Source organism: Manacus candei, unplaced genomic scaffold (assembly GCF_025592945.1).
Source record: "Manacus candei isolate 608988 ecotype Guabito, Panama unplaced genomic scaffold, ASM2559294v1 h1tg000060l, whole genome shotgun sequence".
Taxonomy (NCBI): Eukaryota; Metazoa; Chordata; class Aves; order Passeriformes; family Pipridae; genus Manacus; species Manacus candei.
In genome coordinates, this window is record NW_026138108.1 from 8,246,265 (window position 1) to 8,269,864 (window position 23,600).

The window sequence follows — 23,600 nt, forward strand, 5'->3', positions numbered from 1 at the left end:
ACAACCAGCAGATAATCAGGAGGAATGATGTGTAATGTTAAATCAAAATTAAAGTAACGGCAAACCATACTACCCTTTTAAAGTCAGAGGGCAACACTCTCACAATAAGGCAATAATTCAGTGAACTTGATTCCTTGAGCATTAGGATCCCTTCATTAGTGTGATCTTTGTTTTCAAGTTCCATGAAGATGTGTATTCCTGTTAAGGAAGATCTCTTGGTCCTTTTCCCCCTTGGTTATTACAGTGAACATGAATGTGCCTGGAATGCTTCAAAGCAGCTTGCATTTTATACAAGAAAGATACTTTGGATACACTGAAGTCAAAAGACAGAATTTTATCCTTAATTGCCTTCCAGGGCTAACAAGAACAGTTCCAGCTACATTACCAACGTGACAACAACAATATGACCTAACTGCTAAGAGGAGAGACAAAAATATGGATCTTTATTCTTACCAGCAAGAATACTAAATTCAGATTGCTTGATAGGCACAAAGTTGCATAGCAAATCAAAGTGTCTCAGTAGTTTCGCAAAACAAATAAGTAACAACTCTATATTGTATATGGAAACACCAGGGTTAAGGGTTGAACTCAATGATCGTTGTGGTTCCCTTCCAACTCAACATATTCTATGACTCTGTGAAAGACAGAAAAGTCTTTACTATGATTTGCAAAGTTCAGAAAGACCTGGAAAGTAAACAGGTCAGAAATTAGACAAAGCAGACTACACTTTCCTTCTAAGGTGTACTCTTTACCACTAGAATTATTTAACATTGCCTTCCTGAAGACTCCATATAACTTGCAAACTCTTCCATGCAAGAAGAGGATTTGTTAATGAATCCAAATAACTTCTTTAAGATGCACACCAAGGACTGCGGGCAGTGCAGCAAAAAAGTTCCCTGTACAATTCACAGGGGGCAAATTCAAAGAGTTTGCAGCTCAGGTTTAGTAGTGTTTAATGTCAGGAAGCTCTCATGGACAATACAGAAGTCACGAACACAGTTCCTACCGGGTGTCCAGAGCTGAAACATGGTGTCATAACAACAAAACATTACTGCACAGCAACTCAACCAAAGGAGCTATTTTACTTTTATGGTAGGGGTTTAGGAGGTTTTTTTCCTAAGGCTGAATGGCAAAAAAGCAAGATGTGCTAAATGCAAGATACCTAGAAACTATAACTGTCTCAGTTTTTTCGTCTTTTTTATTTTGGGGGAGTCAGAGGGACACAAGTTGTGAACTAGAAGGAAAGATTGTTAATGCTAAGAAAGATATAAATCATTGTCATATAGGCAGACAATGACAAAATACAATTACTTTACAATTTAAAAAGTTCCATGAGCTTCTCATGGTATGGTTAATATATCCCAAACTTCCAAGAATCCATCTACCTGGTTAGAAGACTTCACAAAGCAGACAAGTATCAAGTTGCACTAAAAACATTTGGTAGACTAAAAGAAATCAAAGCATTTGTGTCAATTAATGCATCATTCACATTGTTAGATTAACAAACAGGAAAGAAAATTTCCCTGTGCAAGAAAAAAAACCTTAAACACATAAACAACTAGCAAGATGTCTTCTGAAAACAGAGCACTCCAATAGGAGCGATAGCAGGTGTGTAAACCTGATCAATACCTCTTCCAAAGTGTGCTACAGAAAAACAAGCAGGATGAAGATAGGAATGCAAGTAAACATAACAGACCACAAACAACATCTGACTGGTTTCAAAAGGTCTTGCTAGCACCAGTAAAAATTTTGCAGAGAGGCACAAACCATGGAGTCAAAGCCATAAAACAATTAATAGAAAAGCTGGCTGCAAGGTGTAAAGTTGGCAGGATCACTAAATTGATGTAAGGATGAAAATTTCATGCATGTCCTAGTTAGGACAGCTGAGATCAATTCATCATGGTGGGTGTAACCCAAAACTGTATTCTATAGCCTTCCATGTCATTTCCCAGAAACTAGACTATTGTTGTCAATAGACTATTCGCACCCTCTGCCCATAGAGCCTGACTCCTCAGGCTATAAACTAGGTGTTAAGAGGCCTGTGAGATAGGAAGATGTTTCTGTCCTCACACCCTTTGTGGAACTCCCTGCCCTGAGGGGAGCACTGAACATTCCTGCCTGAACTGGAGGATATATAATCTTGGAGTTTTGGAACATTTTTTCAACCCACTCGTGGGATCCAGAGGACGGCTGCATCTCATCGCTCTCAACCAGACTTAGACCACCACTGGACTGCGATCACCAGTTCTGGCCAGACTGCAGTAGCTCTCCCACCAGCAGGTTCTTCCCCTCTCCCTTTACTTTGGACTCAAACAGGGCCCAAGGAACACCACTTTGTTCAGGCCCCAGGGTACTGGGTTATACATTTGGGTTTTTGTGGGTTGAGACCAATTGTTGGTTTGTATTATTGTACTTACTGTATTATTTTAATAAATTGTTATTCTGACTTATAATCTCTCCTTTGAGTTGGGTTCATTCCCCCTGCTGGTTAACTTTTAAACCAGCACAATGCAGTACTTGTGAAGACAGTCAGAAAGCATCACCTCTGTCTGGCAGGTAAGGTAACCTAACATTCAGGTGAGTTCTGTCACTGGTTTCCAATACACTTCGAGGGTGTTTTCTCAAAAGGATACCAAGTCCCACACACAAGATATTCATTGGGCAGATAGGGACTGCTATTTCCCTAAGACACAAAAGAAGAGTCTCTTCTACAGACTCCCACATTTCAAAAATATTCATTCTTAAAATAATCAGCCAAATTTCTTCCGTGATAAGGGCCATACCAGCACCTGCTTGACCTTTTTACAGTGCTTGTGTGCCACATGCTGTGAAACATGTTACTGATCCTGAGAAGAGGGATTCAGGATAAACTCTTGATTGTCTTTAGGGATGAAAGATGGTCTTGATCTTTCAAAAGTAGTTTCCAAGTAACAGCAAGCCACAAATATGAAATACCAAGTTTAATGAAAAAGTGTCTAGAGAGGTCAGTTGAACAGACTGTTTAAATTCATCAATTTTCTCACATTTTAAAGTCACCATAACTTCACAATTATTGTAATGGACAAACTCAAATTTCCTCTAGGTTAAAAGCCAAAATTCTTTTGTGACTTTTATAGTTCAACATACAATATTTTACAGGACAGCTCTGGGAAGTAGTATATATTTCTACAGTGTGTTATACAACTAAACATAAAGATATAATGACAAAACAATCCTAAGGAAAAGGCTGGGAAATATCTTGCATTCTGGCAGGCTTGCAGACCCCAAAAATGCCTAAAGTTCAAATTAAATGCAATTTTTTTGCTTTTTGCAAGCTTAAGTGCTGACCTACATTTTAACATCCTGAATATAGAAACAGAGATATTTTACCCATGGATTCAAAGGGGAAAAAAAAAAGCTGTTGAGTTCATATTCCTCATGAATGCCACCAAATTATAGCAAATCAATAGTAGCTGGTTTACTGACATCACCCTTTGGCCTCAGTCAGATAGAATGCCTGAAAATCCTTCCCAGAAGGACCATATGGATACACAAATCTGTTTTACTACCACCATCAAAACTCCCACAAACTACTCAGCTTTCAGCTTGGTTACATGTAGAATATAAATCACTAAAATCAGAAATACTTCGTAGTAAGGTGAGCTCCCCTTCTGTCACTGTAAAATTATTTGCTGAATTGCTATAATGTAAACTGAACTAAAGGAAAAGAATGCAATGTCATTAAATGAGACATCATTAGTGCCTCAAGCTCTGCAATAACTGATTTTATCTCTTGTCACCGGAAGGTAACTTTATTGCGTTATTGGCAAAGTAAAGCAGCTTGCTTTTTTCTGCAGTACTCTATTCCTACAGCCACTGAATTTTCAATTTCCTAGCAAGCATTCAATTCTCAAATAGTTTTCAAAAACTGATAGAGCAGCGATTCATTGAGCCATGTAAGCACATTGAACTTGAAATTCTGAAAATCTTCTGCTCCAGCTCTTGTATTACAAGTAACAATGCTTTTTTTTTTTCTAGAGTTTCTTACAGTCTTTATCTGAATGCTTTCAAAGAGCCACAACAAACAAGCTCCTGACATCATCCAAACAAAACTGATCATAGTGAATGTAGGTTTCTAATAAGCAGGGCAAGATATATGCACAGTAAGCAGCCTCTAAAATACAAAAACAAAATGCAAATGTTGTTTTCTATTTGGTATGGAATGCTTGTCAGACAGGAAGTTCAGTTCACAGACATAGAGAAGACAGAAATACAGAATAAGCCCTTAATTATCACCAGCAGACACTGTAGGAGACCATGAAACAGAAGGAATTCACACAGATGTCCAAAAAGTATAAGACATACAATCACTGATCAGACAAAGTATTTAAACACTTGTACTTAAACATGATTTCATGATTAATTATAATCCAAGCACAGTCTTGAAGACTTAAAGTGCTATTTAAAAAAAAAAAAAAAAAAGAAAAAATGAGGCAAATCTTGGGAGAACAAAGATGGTAACAAATTACAGAAGTCATGCAGATTCAAAGTAGAAAGGTAAGAACTGGGAAGGTTAAAAAAGGAATAGACCAGAGTGAGATAAAAGAGAATAACCCTTATTCAGGTTAACTCACAGAAGTCAAACCCCTAGATAACCAAACAGGAAACGTTGCAATGAACTGTCACAAATGAAATGACTTGTCGCCCAAATTTCAGGGCCAGAAAAAGAGATAGCACCAAAACCTACAGATTCCCATGGCCTACAGAATACAAGGGGCAAGACACCACTGGTTAGTTGAAAAAAAAGCCAACCTACATTTCTTGTGCAGTTCTGGTCAAGAGTAATTTTCTAGATAGAATAACATAATCTCCCTGCTTTTGATTCTTAGGATTAAATCACCCAGTATTTGAGAAATATTAGACGCTCTAGGGATAGAAACCAACAGATCCATTGTTTTCCTGACAGCCCCATCTGAACATGTATCAAATACTTTGAAAGGCTCTTCATGTGTCTTATACCTCAAAGTTTTTCAAAACATCTCTTTCCAGCAGCACAGAGTCCACATAAAGCTCCAGAAACAGAAGTAAAATGTGATGTGAATGGTCCCTGAAATAGTTCAGTTCCCATACAGGTACAAATCATCTCACTTCACAAAGTTGAGGGTTTTTTCTTCTTTTTACAATTTGGGGGGTTTTTTGTTTGGGTTTTTTTGGGGGTTTTTTGTTTGTTTGTTTGTTTGTTTTGTGTGTTGTTTTTTTTTTTTAAACCCACATATTCATTACTGGGACTATTTTGTCAAGTGTTGGGGTTTTTTTGGATGAGAAAAGTAATTTCCATTATGAAAAAAAATAAATTATGGACAGATGAGATGAAAAATATGGAAGTCTATATGTTCCATGAAGTTCTACAAGTTTGTCATCTTGATTTGGCGGAGAAACAAGTAGAATAAATGCAGTTCCTGCAGTACAAAAATCCTGAATTTCTCTTGCTTCCATTTCAAGTCACAACTTTCAACTTTTGACAAATATCATCTGTCAAAACATCAATTAATACCAAATATAAGCATCTTCCTGGTCCTCAAAGTATTGACCTTGTATAAACAACAACAAAACATCCCATTTAAATGATTAACATTGCCCTTTGTTTGTATGTTAGTTTAAGTTATAACCTCCAGAAACATCTTTAATTTTCGAAGCTGTAAACATATTTAGACAGTGGATTAAACAGACCAGCAGTGTTGCTTTTCTGGAGATTAGAAAGATAAATTCTCTGCCCACTTGAAGAGTAGCCCATATTTCAAGTTCTTTCAGCAAGATTATGTCTTTCTTCAGCTTGTTTTTGTTTGCTTCATTTTGGTTTCACTTGGTTTTGGAATGGGGGTGAGCGAGTTGGTGATGGGTTTTTTTACCTAATTTCCCTACAAGACCCTCATTTATTTTCAAAAAATGTCTAATTATGCTGTGTTTCTTACAGTTGCAACACTGAACAGAACACATAATTCAAGAAGCAAAAACAGCATCCTGTTTCACTTTTGGTTATGAGTATTCTCTCTTTTATTGAATGACTTTAGATTCAGCATTCCAAGTGTTGAATTTACCATCCAATATGGAAAGTATAAGAAACCATGTCCTTAATGAAAAAAAGTCTGTGTAGTTTACAACTTTAATTTACAGAAAACAAAGTTCAAAGAATTTTTGTTACACAGGAAGAGGGGCAGGGACATAACAGGTTTTATTCCAGATAGAAAAGTCAAGGTAAAAGCTTACCAGAAATACAGAAAAACAATAGCAATATAAAGATACAAGGAAAGGGTAACAACATTTTCCAAAAGCTATACTAAAAATAGCTACTTCAGAATGGGGATGTGTGCACCTCTAAGGAATACAATTACACTTCATATGCTGTAGTGAACTGGTTATCACTGATGAAAAACAGATAACTTTTATGACCATGTAAAATGCTTTACATAGGACTAACAGCTTTTGGAGAGTAACTAGATTAGTTCTTTATAAAAATGACCTATTGCCAGTTGTTTTCTCTCCTAGGAGACAAAACCATCAGTAAGTTCCTAACTCACTGAAATAGAAAATAAAGTTTCTGTAACAATAATTTGTATTTTTCCTCAGGATACTTTTAAATACTGCATCTATAGGAGTCTAGATATCAATTACAGAAAGTAGGTCTGCCAGTGTGTTAGAAAACCATTAACACAGTGACTCAGTACTCTAGAGACTTTCAAATGCAAGCTGTAATTTCCCATAAAATCTGAGGAAAGAGTGTAAACAACAGTTCATGCAGCACCAAAACTTGGTTTAAGGCCCCAGTTCTAAATTCCTTACACAGCCACAATAACTTCGGACTTTAATGATTGCTGTGGAAACACTTGGAGTCTGTTTCCATGCGTATGGTACACTTTTCCTATGGATACAGATATTCTTACTTGAGGATGTTTTTATTTCTGAAGTATTCTGACCTAAATGTGAGGCAAGACACAGTTGTGGTGCTACACAGGACTGACCATCAGTTGAATTTGTGTTAGATTTTCGCTGTGACAGGACACAACAACACAGACCCTCAGGTGAATTCAAGTCCCTTTTCTCAAAAAACAGGAGCATGAGCTGGAATCCTGAGACAGGCATACATCCTAGGCTTGGATATAGGAACAATAATGAATTAAAAATACTTGAATTTTGTTATTTTGAAAGCTAAATTTTTTTAAATCCTCTTTAAACAGGGACCATATCACTCCTTTTTCTAACCCAGACAAAAAGCCTAATCTCATAAAAATTCCATTTCTTTGGAAAAGCTGTTACGTAGAGTGGGTTTTGTTGGGTTTTTTAATAATCAAGAAAAACTTTGTACAACTCCTGAACTTTATTATCTACCCAATAGTGTGTTCTTTCTGCTGAATTCTTAGGGTAAAAACAGATTTTTTTCAGTTCTGGCCTTCTCTGTGTCTTCACCTCTCTGGCCACTGTCAACTTCATTCTCCCCATTTGTTAGAAGGGTTTTATCTGAAATAATCCTCATTGGCAGAAAAAAGGATTCTCTTTCAAAAGAGACACCAAAAATAAGAGCTTCATATTTTATTGGGGGTGGGGGAGAACATTTATTTCTTTTTGAATTTCGCTATAGAGAATTGCCCTGCTCAGTCAAGCTGTTTGTCAGAACATAATACCTGCAACATGGGACTTCTCCAAGTCACTTCTTGTGCTAAGCTACATCTTAGTGCAGAGTCCTTGTGAGATGGTGTGGCTTTGCTCACACAGCATGGCAGAGCTTTTCTTCCCTGAACACCGCACACAGGCAGTTTCCTTTTCTAGAAGTCGCTAGCCTACAAAATTCAGTGCTCTTCAGTTCTGTGCTGCTGTTATCTTTAAGTGCATTATTCCTCCTCCACATTTCCATTTGCTAGCATAGAGAGCCTCCAGCTAATTTCCCCATTTATGTATGGGCAAACAATCTTGCCACCACCAGCCTGGATCAGCCCTCGGCCACCCACAGGGCCTATGCAGATAGTTTTCTACTGCTATAAGAGTCTTGCACTGCCCCAGTTGGCTATAATAGCTTCTTTGGCTTTTGATCCAGGGTTCAGCTTGTGAAACCCATTAGTTACCACCAAGAAATTAACCTGGATGTCTGGCACTTTATCTGACCACTTGTTTAGCCTGAGAATTTCCATAGCAAAGTCATTGGCCTGCCTTCACTACTGTCTGCATCTGAAATGATCTTCCGTGGTTTCATCCCACAGAACAAAACTAAACTAATAAGTAAAATAGGACACCTCATTGCTATTTATGCTAGTCCACTCAATGTTTGGCTCTTCAGGATTCTAGGACTCACTTATTTCCAAAGCAAGTTTAAGCTAACATCTAATGAACAGTAACAGTCGTCCTGGAATCTGGTATCCCCAAACTATGTTCTTCCATATAGTGTTTCTTCTAAAAGAGAACATATTCACATGGTCTTACTGTGATTGTGAGCTTAATGGCATTACCAAAGTATCTGCTGGAAGACTCAGTAAGGGACAGGTAGAGAAATATCAAATTACTGACAAAGAAGAACATCACATTTTGAGACTCTTTATCATAATTAACTGGTTCCTGATATGCAATTACAGTGTGATCTGAAGAAAGAATACTGGAAGAAAGACTGAAATTCAAAACCTTTTAATTTCTGATTTTATTCCTGCATTCAGCAGCGCCACCTTTCCTCCCTTTCCCAAAATAAAAACAAAACCACCCCAGTTGTGCCACATATGAAGACTGTAGGCTATTGTATCCATTTTTTTTTTTCCTTTTCCTGGAACATCCATTATACTAGAAACAGAACTATACTACTTAGATACAGCTACTAGATGCCAACCAACAGATAAATTTTATTTTTCTTAATCTGTTGATTAGCAGAATCACCAGTGTCTCTACTCCCAAATGGGCAACACAGATTGGAGAGATTATACTATAGCCTTTGTATTATTACCATACCTCCATATCTACACCAGAAGAAAGTCAATCAAGTTAAAAAGATTCATATTTACAGTTTTCAGCAGTATTCACAGAGAGCAGCAAGTTCCAGGGATTTCCATCACAACAAAGAATTGATCCAGTAAACACAATCACACCTCTACTGCAAACATGGTCATCCTTTAAAAATGATGGCTGCATCTTCACTGTCATGATTTACCAGACTTCAGGTACACAAATTTGCAAATACCTCAAGAAATACATCTCAGATTTCCACATTCATTCTCAACATTTTGCAGGAACATTACCTATTACTGAGTTTAAAAATGAGATTTTAAACATCCTTGGGTCCTCAAAGGAAAGTGCAGCTGCAACCTCAGAGGCATTTAGTCACTCAAAGCTGGATGATAGAATGCACCACTTACCGCTGAACTGGTAATGAAAGGGAATCTAAGTGATCCTCGCCCTTAAAAGCCATATTTATCCTCTTCTTATGTGCACTTCCCCATAGGCTGGGATCTAGAAAGAAAACAGTTATTTAGTAAAGCTAGGGAAACTCGGGCCTCTTCATGCATCGCCCTACTCATCTGTGGAGATAACTCATTAAAAACAATTCAAAAAGCTTCTTTTCCACAGACTACCTCACAACTCCAGCAGATAACCAAGGTCCTTAAGTACATTCCATGGCATAAGCAACATAGGGTTTGCATTTCCTGAACTTCCTGGACTGCTGCAGAGGTCAGAGCCATCTGGGCTGAACATTTCTGAGTTAATATTGAGTTATTATTTAGCCTCATTTATTTTGTACTAACTTGAACTCTAGAAAAAAATCTAATGAGTATTATTGTAATTCTTCATGCTACTGGGAGGAAGATTGCAAGTGAGCGTATGCTGATATGATTTCAGGATCATTTAGTACTACATTTACAGAAAGGTCCTTGATGTCTAAGCTACCAAAGTATTAATCCCATCCATGTTAAACAATTTCATTTTTTTTTTATCCATTTTTAATGCTACACACTCCTCCTCCATGTTTCCCCTTCATACCCACTTACCAAGAGGTGCATCCAAACATTAACTGTACTGGAAAGATACACGAAAGGAGGAGAGAGATTCCTCATTTTCACAAAAGGGAGGGGTGCTGTCTCCTTCCCTCTTCTTTTAATTAGCCTCATCTTACACCACCTACTACAGATCAATGCATATTTGCAACAAAAGCTGTAGAGGATTTTTTCTACCAAAAGAAGTGAAGTCATTTGCACTCACCCACAAGGCCACAGAAAACTAATGCAAAATATTTGAAGAAAAAGATTAATCTATGACTCATGAAGAACAAGGAGGAGACGAATTAATTTGGACGAGGAGACAGGAACAGTGGGGAAATTACAGTTTCTTAGATGTGAAGAAAAAACTGGGATCAATGAATCTCACTCCTGAAGAAAACACTTTACACAGGCAATTACTGCTGTTAGTGTCACCAACTAAGGCAGAATGTTTTTGATGTAGCTGCTTGTGAAATTCTGCTATTTGGTTATTGGCTACATTCTGCAAGCGGAGTCAGCCAGCATTTAAGATATTTACCACTCCAAATTGCTCTTAATTGCCACAGAGTGGTCCTCAGAATCTTTCCTAGCAAACTGATCTCATTACTAATCCATGTCCTGGCTTTTTTCCCCAAGATCTCACAAACATTGTCCTGAGTACCTCAAAGTATTACAATCAACATAATGTGTTCACATACTCTGTCCACTATTAGCACCAGATTGCTTTGGTAATGATGTCGCCTGTGTTCCTGCCTATAGGATTTCCAGATTTTCCTGGAAATAAGATGTATGGACTAAAAGACTGAAACATGGGAGAAGAATCTGTAAAAAAATCCCAAAACCAACACTAAAAAAAACAGATAGACAGTTTAAGTGTTACTGAATTGTCCATTTTAAAAGGATTGCAGGTATTAGATAGACTGTGACTGAAAATTCATGTGCCCAAGCATGCAAATGTTAGTACGTATCCTTCTGCTCCCATGCACACAAGGATTTGAAAAACAAGCTTATTGTTGGGCTTTGCTGTTCAAAGCATTTCGCATATGATGGAAAGATGGAAAGATTTCACTAACTGGAATAAATCAGCTATCTTCATTTATTTTCACTAGTAGACTTTTTTCCCTTTTTCAAAGACATTTAAGATTACCAAATGCAAACAATGATATAATCACATTTTCTCTAAATAGCGAAATATCACAATTATCACTGTCTTCCTTTGGAGGTGATACCCTTAACCAAAGGGTATTAATTTCCTTAATTTCCAAGATGAAGTTTCCCCTCCTGAATCTTATCATATAAAGGACCAAGAAAATAAATCTTTCAACCTACAGAAGTACAGATTTCATGGACACTAGCCATCTCTTTCTGCTCAGCATCAGACTGGGATTTACCTTCTTATGCTACCAACACTAAATCAACAGCTTCCCTCTGGCAAGGTAAAGCTACTTCACCATTAGCTCAGCCTACTAACAATTTCTAACATACAAATCAAAGCCACCTGCTTGTACTTCATTACTTGTGATCAGTGACATAATGTACACAGACATAAATTAGATTATTGCATGTCATTGTTCCCTATAAATTAGAAACCTGACAAAAATGCAAGTTTTTATATGCTGTCTTCCCGCAAAACACATTTTTATATTATGTCTGAGAGCCTCTAAAAATATGATCAACTCCTACTTAGAGGTTACTTACGCCCCAGGAACAATAACAAAATACACAACAATATCTTAACCAGACTGTCTGGCTCAAGACTATGATTAGATATTAGCTCAAACCTTTAATCCCAAGTTAATGTTGGCAGCCTGAGAAAATGCTCTCTCCAAGCACTTGGCAGTCTGCCAGAGGACCCACAATACCCCCAAGACTACAAGAGAAGTTGGAGAACCAGTGACTGTTATGGTACAGGCTCCTCGTCCTGCTTGGAATGACTCCACCACATGCTGGGCAATTATTGTGCTCAATGGCAGATGTTCAGTTTTCAGTGTTCTCGTTCATCTTTCTGGGTAAGACCAAGAATTGTACTTCCTGGTAAAGACTATAAGAGGACTGATGAATTCTTCTGTTTAATTGATGCTGCTTTTTACTGAAGTCCACAACATAGTGTTGAGCTCTAGTCAGCACTCCTAAAAGGAATGTCCTCTCCCACAGCTGACCATGTAGACGTTATGTGTGTGTATACACATACATTTATTAAGTATATGCATACTAACAGGTAACATCAGTAGAGTTCTGCAGGAGAGTCTGGTTTTTCCCATGGGTTCTGTGGCCACTGAATAGGTCCACAGCTGGTCAGAGATGCTGTCTAGGTAAACTTGTACGAAAAAATAACACTACTTGTATTTTGCAATATTGGTGATTTTGGTACAAGCCTGAACCGACACACTGAAATAATAAAATTGTATTATTTGACTATTATAAGGCCTCTTATTTAACACCTTACACTGGATTTTACATAAATATATGTCTGTACACAGACTTGTATTTCAGTTGTAAATAATGACTTATAATTCTTCTGGTAGATAGCAGGGTTCGCGTGTGGAATTAGATGTATCCAAGGCAGCTGCCTCTATGTCCTGCATTTTTGTATTAACACTGGATCAGATTTTAAGATGTTATTTCCTCGTGTTTATTGGATAGATGTAGATAAGCAGATCACAAACATCCTTTCAATCCCATCTAAGACAGTCAGCCAAAAGCTTCTTTCGGAGAACTGGGCTTCATAAGAAGACAAAGCATCACACCTGAAACAGCATGTAAGCACTATTGGCAGAAAAAGCAGTGTCAGCAGAGGATGTGGTCTTCATGACCAATAAATAAGTAAATAAATAAACAAACACCACATAACCAGGAAGAGGGAACTTGCTTATATACAAGCACCAAGCCTTGCCAGCAATTGACACAGAGAACTAAAAACAGCCTAAAAAAACTGCCAAACTAGCCCACCCATAAGCCAAAGAAGGAAGAGTCTCATCCTGACTTATGCCAGGCTTGGTAGCACCTGTGAAAGCTGTGCAACACCTCATTAGTAGAGTGATGCAGCTGCAACCTGTTAACACACTTGTTCCACAACAACAGACCCCCTCCTGTCTTACAAGAACTCCCTGCTGGGAACCTCCTCTTGCTCAAGTTTGTTTACTATTGGAGAGCAGCTTCTACAGTGCCACATGGCCTTTTAACAATCTACAAAAGATGTTACTCCTCGTAGGTAAACAAATTGTAAAATCTTGTAAAATCTTCCAGTTTAAATTTCTTCTACATCATTTAACATGTTAGTTTATCTTTAACAAGCTAGAAATTAGGAGGATTTCAGCAGTCAGGCTTCTGTTGGAAACAACATCCATGACCAAAAGTATCATGATAACATGTGAAATGTGACTCATTTTTTTGTACTACTGATGGCCCTAAAGTTCTTTATCACAAAATGATGTCCTTAATAATTAAGCCCTGAAACTTCATACAATTAAATTCACATTTTTGAGGTCATTCATGTCATACATGCCCACCTTTGTAAAGGCTGAAATCAAAAGGCAAATCTATGAACTTTCTCCACTCCCCTTCCAACCCCTATCATAATTTCAACACTAACAATGTCTTAAAATAAGGTCATTCAAGAGCATCATTTCTCTTTCAGGAAAAGACAGAAATCCACACACCCTTTGATTATTAATAATCACTTGAATTAGATGAACATACTGCCTATAACCAATATGGTTAACCTGAGAATAAGAGTTATTAGCTAAAAGTCATTTCAGACAAGATATCACTTAATTAATATGAACGGTTCCTGTCTGTACTAAAGTGCAACCTCTGCTCTGCCAAACAGAGCCTGCCCTTACTTTACAATTCTGGGAGTTGGGGAATCATTAGTTATTATTCTCCTGTACACAGAAAAACTGTTAATGGAATGCTACAAATCAAATTAAGAGCAAAATTCTGACAGCATTTATGTGATAGGTCAGAAAGTAAAAACATACATTCTGTCCTTCAGCAACACACCCAGACCATCAGAAGTTTTTCCACACTAGCCATTTCAGGTCTCAGAATCCCATGTCATTTTGCATTCTAAGAGTCTTATATAGACATTAATTAATTACAATAGTAAAAGCCAACTCAGAATTAAGCTGGGTGTCACAAATCTAAGAAACCATAAAACCAGGAGCAAAAATAATGAAGAGTCCTTGAAATGATGCATTAAAATGTCTTGTATTACCATGGGATCATATACGCAGATCTATGTGCCACACTCCTAGAATGCCAAATTAAAACTGGGAGAGAGAGGTGGGAACAGTCACTACCTATGGCATTCATTCATGGTAACTGCTCTTGCAGGACCAATAATCATAGAGGAAGCACTGCTGAAAAGTTTATGCCTTACACCTTAAGTACTATGTGAAAGGTAAATTAATTTTCAGTTACAGAGATTTTTATTGCGTATTTCTTCCCATCTTTTCTCTCTGCCCTCTGCAGAGAGACGATCTCATTTTAAACAAGACTCTATCTTGGACAATACCTCTTAAGATATGATAGAATGGTTTGTTTTGGAAGGGACCTTAAAGATAGTCTAGTTCCAGCCCCCCAGGTTTGGGTAGGGATACTTTCCATTAGGTAGGTACCATCCACCTTCTATTACCTTTCATTATTATTTTCCATGCTTTCAGGTTGCTCAAAGCCTCATCTAACCTGTCCTTGAATATATACATACAAAAAATATATGCAATACATACTTATTGACCTCTGTTTATTTAACTATATTATATTCACTTATATTTTTATTTGTCAAAAAATCTCACACTTTATTATATATTAATCATAAGCTTCTATTACATTAAATATTTTTAAAGTATATATTATATGTATGGGAGAGGTATATATCTATATCTATCTCCATCAAGTGTAGTTATTCATGCAAATTGGAGTTTGTGCTACTTCTTTTGTGTTCTGGACAGTTCTCATTTTAGCCTTATTCTACTCACCTATACCTTGTGGGCTGGAGCACAGGGGAGAAGCTGATAAATCTTTAGTTCAAATAGGTCATCCTGAAAGTTACAGATGAGGAACATTTCTGTGTAGATTCTTGAGGGTCAAAGTAAAGAAAATATGAAATCTGAGGCCAGTCCTATTCCTCTGCATACAGAGTTCAATTCCCTAAAGCGCTTCCTGTTTTTAAAGCCCTCCTTGAACACGTACAATTTTTTCTTTTTGATCATCACAAGGCAAAACCTGCTTTTAAAGTAAGAGGTGTTGGATTGCTCATTTCATATCTTTATTTTAGTAAGTGGATCACATGAAAACACACTTGCAATGCAATCAGCAACTTCTGGTTGCATCATAAGGGAAAGCATAGATGCCTGTTTACCCAGGTAATCCAGCTTTCTCCAAGGTTAGGAATGAAGATCTACCATCACATACACGTTACAAGTCCTTTAGACAAGGCATGAGTTTTCTTACAATACATCTTTAGCAAATTTCCCATTTAGATCCAAAATCTCTAGAAAGATGGAGTTTATCATCATGGACTACATTATGAAAATATTTAATATAAGAAGATAGAAAAGGGCATTACAGATTCTATGACTTCCTTTCTCCCAATCTCCCTCAAAAATAGATTAGGCAACAGGCCACTAGAATTATCACCTGGCATCTTTTTTTTTTTTCTAATCTTATCAAATTCTCTAAAATCTCCCCCTCTGAAAGGGGCACCCCAATTTCTACAGATGGCAGTATTTTGGGAACAAACTGACTAGTGGTCACATTTCTAGAAATCAGCATTTTAGAGGCAGTTGCACTAGAAAAGAATTACTTCTGAGGTTCAGGAACTGAATAATAGGTGTCAAGTTTGTGCACTCTAGAGCTATATTTTATCTTTAATGCAACGCAGAATAATCACCATATGAAAGAGTTTATTGGTTCTCAGAGGATCAGCAATGCAAGCAGATACCATAAAACTCTGAGGGGTACAACTCATTGATATTTACACTTTCCTAGCTTTCTGACAGATGGCATAGGGCTTTCCTATTGCCTTAAACCAAACAGCCACTTCAACATCACCTGCACCAACACCAGTCTCAATTCAAAAACAACAGGGGCATCCCTGTTCCTGGTCACTTGGGTTCAAAGATATTTCCAAACAGAAATGGATAAAACAGGTTTTCACCATTTGGTTTGCAGACCAGCTCTGTTCAATGTGGATTGCTCTCAGCCTTGGCAGTTCCTGCACCTGTGGCCTCTATGTGGCACCAGAGCTTTCTCTTCCAAGATGCCCAGCTGCCATCAGGCTGAAAAACAACTTCCTTTCATCTCTTCCTTTCTCCCCCTATGTCCCCAAGACTAGACACAATGCAGCAATCAAGGACATATCAGCTGTAAAATCAGCATCTCACGGACATGTCTCTCAGGGCCCCCACCCTGCCTACAAGGAGAGTCCCCACCTGAGGTGACAGCCCCGAGGTGAGCACAAGACCAGCAGCAGAATCCAGCCCAGACTCCACACCAGGGCAGAGGAGGGCTCTGCAGCCCCAGGGCTGACCTGAGGAAGGGTCTTTAGCCTCCATGGGGGGGGGACTGAGAGGAAACCACTGTTGGTATCACCTCAACCTCCCACAGGTCCCTGAAAGTAAGGGCAGCTGAGGCCAGAATTGGGGCTCCCCAACACTTCCCCCCTGCCATGGGCAGGGACACCTTTTACTAGACCAGGTTGTTCAAAGCCCCATTCAACCTGGCTTTATCCACAGCTTCTCTGGGCAACCTGTTCTAGTGCCTCACCACCCTCACAGTAAAGAATTTCTTCCTAATATCTAATTTAAACCTGCTCTCAATTTAAAGCCATCACCTCTTGTCCTATCACTACATACCTTTGTAAAAAGTCCCTCTCCAGCTTTCCTGTATCTCCCTTTAGGTACTGGAAGGCTATTCTAAGGTCTCCAGAAAAGCCTTCTCTTCTCCAGGCTGAACAATCCCAATTCTCTCTGATTTTCCTTATGGGAGAGGTGCTCCATCCCTCTAATCATCTTTGTGGCCCTCCTCTGGACTCACTCCAACAGGACTGTGTCCTGTCTGTGCTGGAGATAGTCTGGTGTTAGAGATCCAAGTTTTGTGTTGATTGGCACTAAATTCATTCCAGTGAAACTCCCCTGCTTTGGTCTCATTTACCCTGACACCATGGATTGTATCTTTCTCCTCAACAGCAGGCAGGATCTTGTGTCCCAGTATCCATTTGGAGAAATCAGAAATAAAAGAGCTGCTATTTCAACCAGCCATTGTGTAGGGTACAAAGGAAAACAGGGGGGGATTTTTTCACCTTAAATTGTATAAATGTGCAATTGTACAAGTATGGACTATGCTGCTCACAAGAAATGCCTCCAGAATATCACAATTTTCTGTTATTAGCACGAGTCTTCCAACTGTAATGACATTGCAACCAAGATTCATTATTTCTCTGACAAGCTTGCAAAAACTCCAAAAGATTCTTAGAATTAAGAGAGATAAAAAAATCCTTTTCCTATTGAGGCAGGAAATAAAGAAACAATTAAGTAATTTACCCAAAGATAAACATGATGCAAGTGCAAATTGAAAATAAATATTCCAGCATTCAATACTGTAAACAAGTAAATAGAGAAGATGACACTGTATTTAACAACTTCAAAGGGAAAAGAATAAGGACCTACACAAAGAACTCACTGCAAGGAAATATGACAATAATATATTTGCACATCTCTGTGTACAATCCATTTTCTGTTATGAAAAGATTTCATCTTAATATCCATACCAGTTAGTCAGACAGGTAGTCTCAAAGACATTTTTATTTGCATTGATATTCCTCTAAAGAAAAAAAAAAAAAACAACTGACATTTCAACAGAGATGAGCAAAACAATATTAACTCAGGTCATAGCCCACACTAGCCAAGTCTCTATTGGAAGTATCACAAGGCATTACATGGTAAACAGTGGTGGTATTTTCACAATATTTCCCAGCAGTGATTAAGTTTATCGCTTTACAGAGTTAATATCAAATTGCTCTTTTTTTGTCATAACAATGAAAACCTTAAAAACAGCTTTAGATCAGTACAGATTAAACACACATTCGTCTAAAATTTAACACAATTACAAAAGGCCAAGAGTAGCTGTCTCTAGTCAACTAACCACCTCTCTACTTGAATTACTAATAAATTTGCTATTTCTATTAATGAAGTTCAACATAATTTTTTCACCTTTCTTCTACACAGTGGGGAAAAGAAAAACAAAGAGAACTACAGAAAAGTTAAAATGGAAGAAAGTAGATAAGAGAGATCAAAGTTATTGCCTGCTAAAAAGGTTACTCAACGAAAGGCAAGAGCAGGAGATCCAACTGGACAACAAGCACATGAGGTGAACCAACAAACACCAAGGAACATGTTGAGCACATGTGGCTGAGTTACACACTTTCAAGGATTCCAACTCTCTGAACAATGATTCCCCTCCACTAGGCTATCTTCATGCTGATTGCAGACTCTACCTTCAAGCCTGCCTCTTCTAGATAGACACAGCAAATCTAGTAGTCAAATTTCCTAAAAGTTGGGGGGGGGGTGGAAAAATAGTCTGACTGTGGTGTGAAATTACCTATACATAAAAAGCAAGAACATCTAGCATATGTCAAAGTTTGAGTATAGTTTCTATTTCTTGCTTTTTTCCTCTAATAAGCTCCAATTAACAATTCCAGAGAGCCTGTCAGCAGAACTATGCTGCCTAGTCATTATAATTCTACATAAAGAACAAGTAATAAAGCAGCAGTGGGCTTTTTCCTGTTCGTAAGGAGAAAATACTGCATTTATATTTTTGAACCGCTACCAAAGAGTATCCACTCAGACATTTTCTTCTTCCTCTGTCCTTCGCACAAAAAATGTGGAGGAGCCAAAAGGCTGTGGCAATAACACAGACAGGGAATCCCCAGCAGGGCTAGAGGCAAAACTGCTCTGTGGGATTATTCCCGTATTTGGTGTCTCAAGGGTAGGTGTAACACGAGCAGAGCACATCCAGAAACTCCTAGCACAGCTAAAGGCTGCACACATTAGATTTGAACCAGAGATCAAAGCTGTGTGTTGGAGCAGGAAATGCAAAGCCTACTTCAAGTAAACATGCTGCATTCACTCCTTTTGTCATGAGCACTCCCAAGCCTTCAGAGTTCCAGAAGGCCAACAAAAAAAAGTTCAAGTGGTATTACCTGATGTAATGCTTTTGTTAGAATCATAGAATATCCTGAATTGGAAGAGAGCCCAAAGATCAAAGTCCAACTCCTTGCCCTGCACATGACGGCCTCAAGTATCACACCATGTACCTGAGAGCACTGTCCAAAGCTTTGAACTTGAATTCTGGCAGGCTTGATGCTGTGACCACTTCCATAGGGAATCTGTTCCAGTGTCCAACCACCCTCTGGGTGAAGAGCTTTCTCCAAATATCCAACCTAAAACTCCCCTGACACTGCTTCATGATCTCCCTTGGGTTCTGTCACTGCTCATCAGAGAGAAGAGATTAGTGCTGCCCCTCTGCTTCCCCTCATGAGGAGACTGTAGACTGCAATGTGGTTGATAGAATATGTTGAGTTGGAACAGATCAATGAGGATCATTGAGTCCAGCTCCCGGCCTTGTGCAGGACACAGTTTTCTTTGGCACTTTTGGGGTTTGTGTTTTTTGTTGATGATGTTGTTAATTTGTTTTTTTTTAATGTTTCCCCCCTTCTGAATTCATAAGCTGAAGTTTTAGTGCAGAAGGGCCAATGAAGGGAGCACAGGCACCAAAACAATAAGAAACATAAGGAGAGGAGTGTTTTTTGTTAGCAAGTGAAGTTTGGATGTTGATGGATGTACATATGAAGAACTATGCCACACTTGTGAGCTTGCAATATTAATGATCCTGACAGAACACAACTGAATGCTCTTTTCCAGAAATATGTCTATCAGAGAAAAACTTGCATGACTAAGGATTCAGTGAAAATGGGAAAGCAAGCCCCAGAATTTGCCACTTGCACTGAGTATATGGACAAAAAATATTAATGTAGAGCAACAAGGGCTTTTTGTTAGGCCTTCTGGATTTTGTCTTTTGTTTAAAACCCAGCCATGCTGTAGAGTCAAAGGCACATCCTATCAGTTTATAACAATACTTACTAATATACATTGTAACTCTGCATTACATGGTGCCATTCCTACAAATATGGTAACTCAGTAGGGACCTGTGAAGTTTCATTTAAAAAGTGATTGTGCGTCACTACTTTTAATTACTAAACCTCCAAATTTGGACAGCGTACAGGTTATGGCCTATGTCTTCTTTCGCATCAGTAACTCCCCAATATGTAGCAAACTACAGGAGTTCAACAACTTCTCATTTATCATCTGAACTATAGTAACTGACTGTGCTCCTCAGCTGATGTCCGGTAACCCATGACGCAAGGAACTGGCACACAGGTTTTGAGTACACAGTGAACTACTACACAGCCTGTTCCAGGATGGCTGCATTGTTTGTCCTCATGATTTTCTAAAAAGTGATGTTGAAAGAAAAGAAAAATTGTCTTTTAAACAGCACAGGTCTCACTGCAGAAGAGGGCTAACATTTTGATAAATATTTCCCTTTATTATCATGCAGTTGTAACAGTTTGTGATGGCGCAAGTAGAGACAGATATACTGGAATTAGCTGGAAACAAAGGTCCTAGAGCCAAGATTCTGCTATTAGCAGCCAAATTCAATGAATTCCTAATCATTAGGCTTAGGACTGCTCAGATTCCAGACTTCATTTTTCCTCCTCATAGAAAATATAACAGTGACCAATGGGGATTTTATCCTCAACTTTGGCTTGAGCTTTGCAGTTATTTACGACTATGTCACAGAACTTTGTTTCCCTGCAGGTCAGACAGATACACATTAGATTCACATTTGGAAAGCAGTCTATTCACTCCTTTCCAATGGAAGTCTCTCCAGACACCTGAGATTGGTTAAGAACAAAGAAATGTAAAAGTTCTCCATGAGCTTCCATTTCAGCTACGAATGCACCAAAACTTAGCAGATCCATTGCTGATCCATTGCCCTGAAAACTTCAGTCTTCATTCAGACTTGTTTCCGTTGTTACCTGTGATATGTGGATTGTGGAGACTATCTCCCATTTAGAGAAGTAGCCAAGCAAACTCCAAATCCCTCCAGAGATCTCATTTCGCTATTAAATTACCAGCATCTTTCCACCTACCTCCTCTAGAGATAGTTTCACATTTAAGAGTTTCAGACATCTCCATTTTCCATGATCAGCCTCAGAAAACTGCTTATTTCCTAACACCCGTCATCTCCCAACATTGCCAACGTAACTGAAGGCAATAATTTGCCTCAGTAAAAAAACAGACACGTCCCTAACCACTGTGGGTGACAGAGTGTACATTCTACCTGAAAATACATCTTTCATTATTTTCAGTGTGCCTAAGTTTAGAGATGCTATCAACAATCCAACCTTTACATCAGCTGGACCCAAAGAACTGCCTGTGCCAATTACACTTACATTATACCAGTAAATACTTAAGGGTCAGGCATGTCAAATAACTTGCTAGGTATTGCCAATACTTATCTACTGATGTGCCATTGCCTTGGCATCCAAGAGGAAGGATCTGCCACCTGAGCAGTCAGGCAAAAAAATTTGCTCCAATAGCACATAGTTTTTCTTTAGATACACATTATCTGGACAAGACTCAGAACAGAGGTTTTAGGGAAATACCTCGTGATCTCTCTCAGTACTCAGGCTAAAGAACAGAATCCTGGAAGCACTTATCAATTATATTCTTTACCATGACTGGAAGCTTGCATTTGAAGCTTGTGCACATTGTCCAGCTCTGGTAGCTTCTGTCAATACAGACATCAATGAGAAAACTGTCTCCAAAAGCAGAATGAGTACTTGTACAGCAGTCCCAAAAACTAAAGTATCTTTATTTATTTAAAGATAGAGTGCTATGACCAGCAACATGTACATGCAAGGAAAAAATTAAAATTACTGCAGTGCTAAACGTAAATCAGTTCTGAGACTCAGCCACCTAATTCTCCATTAAGATATCAAAAAACAGATTCTTCTTTTAATTTAATAGTCTTCTAAAAGAGAACCCAAGAAAATGTTAAGCATTACTCATGGTAGATCTACAGGACAGAGCTTTCTACTCATGACTCATCCAATAAAAGTGAAAGCAGTTCATACGCAAATTCTGAAAAGTTTCAAAGCACAAGATGAATTTACCTTCAAAAAAAATAAAAAATTCAGTAAGATGGGGTGGAAAAAATACCACTTACAGGAAACACAGGGCAGTGGTTACATCAAGGGAATGAAAATACAGAGATCATCCTGCTTTCCACAACAAAGGTTGTCGCTATCTTCCTCACAACTACATAGGAACTTATTTAACCTCTCTCCACATTTTGAAGTGATAGTGTATCAAATTCTTCAAATCTCTTTAGTGCAGTTACAGATTATACCTGCAATGGGTATAGGGAGGTGTGCCTTGAACCTCAAGTTGATTTTACAACATCAGGCTAAATTTAGTTCTAGGAATTGAAGACCACATACATGTGAGAGTGGAATGCCTATAAGGCACAGAAATAGATTTTAGAAAAAATGTGAAGTGGTTGACTATTGACAGGAGGTGATTAAGAGGGGAATCTAGTGGGAAAGAAACATGGAAAAATAGGTGAGGAAGCTTAACATCCGTGAGCCCATAAAAAAATTGGAAGAATAAAACTGCAAAGTAACAATCAGATGGGAATTGGCTTTTTGTAAAACACATGCCATTTGTTCCCACAGAGTCACTGTGGCTCAGAAGCCACAGAATGGCTGAAGAGACCAAAGTAAACTCTAAAAGGAAAATTCTTATAGATAATACATATCACCAAATTTAAAATTAACTGCAATAATTTTTAAATCAACTCTCTCACCTCAAGTCAACCAATGTTTGTAGTGCATTCTCCTCTTGGAATGCCCTTGAGAGTTTGGTTTCTGATTTAATGGAAGACCAACCTTTTCCAGGAGAACAGAAAACTCAATGGAAGAACTAGATGGGGCCAGGAGGAGTCAATGAGAAGAACAAATGCATTAAAGCACCCAACAGTCCTGCCACTGAGTTCAGCGGTGAAAGAAGCCAAAAACATATTGTACATTCAGGAGTTAAGATTGACTGGGACCTTTCTAAAATTGCATATACAAGATATCAGCTTCTACAAATAATTGTCGGGTCATATGCCCATAAAAGTCAAGAAAACATATTTATTACCTGCTCATCTTACTCATTCACAGAATACAGCCAGTATTAGTCAGCACAAGTAGCTGCTTACAAGCAAGAAGGCTTCAATCATTAAGGAAGGGATGTAATTAAAACGAGGGAAATCCAAAACACAGTTATACCTACCAATCATGTCATATAAATTGCACTATTTTATTCATTAAAAATAAAGCTTTGAAACAAAGATGCCATATTTTATGATTACCTTTCTGCCGAGGAAGCATGTAATTTACAAGAAAGAGGACTTAAAGCTTTAAGTGCCTCTGACTTAATTCAGCATGCTGTATTGATGGTCCCATTTAGATGATTCCATTTTAGGCCCCTCTAACGCATTAAAGGC

At 38.2% G+C, this 23,600-nt stretch overlaps 1 protein-coding gene across 2 annotated transcripts in view; it reads right to left on the reverse strand.

The window, feature by feature from the left end:
• The window catches only part of INSC (INSC spindle orientation adaptor protein), a 137,526-nt gene that overhangs the window by 85,053 nt on the left and 28,873 nt on the right, over positions 1-23,600 (reverse strand). For both annotated transcript variants that reach the window (XM_051804392.1, XM_051804393.1), the window contains exon 2: positions 9,369-9,462. In XM_051804392.1, the coding sequence (XP_051660352.1) occupies positions 9,369-9,421 (53 nt within the window). In that variant the 5' untranslated portion in view covers positions 9,422-9,462. The remainder of the gene's footprint in view (positions 1-9,368; positions 9,463-23,600) is intronic.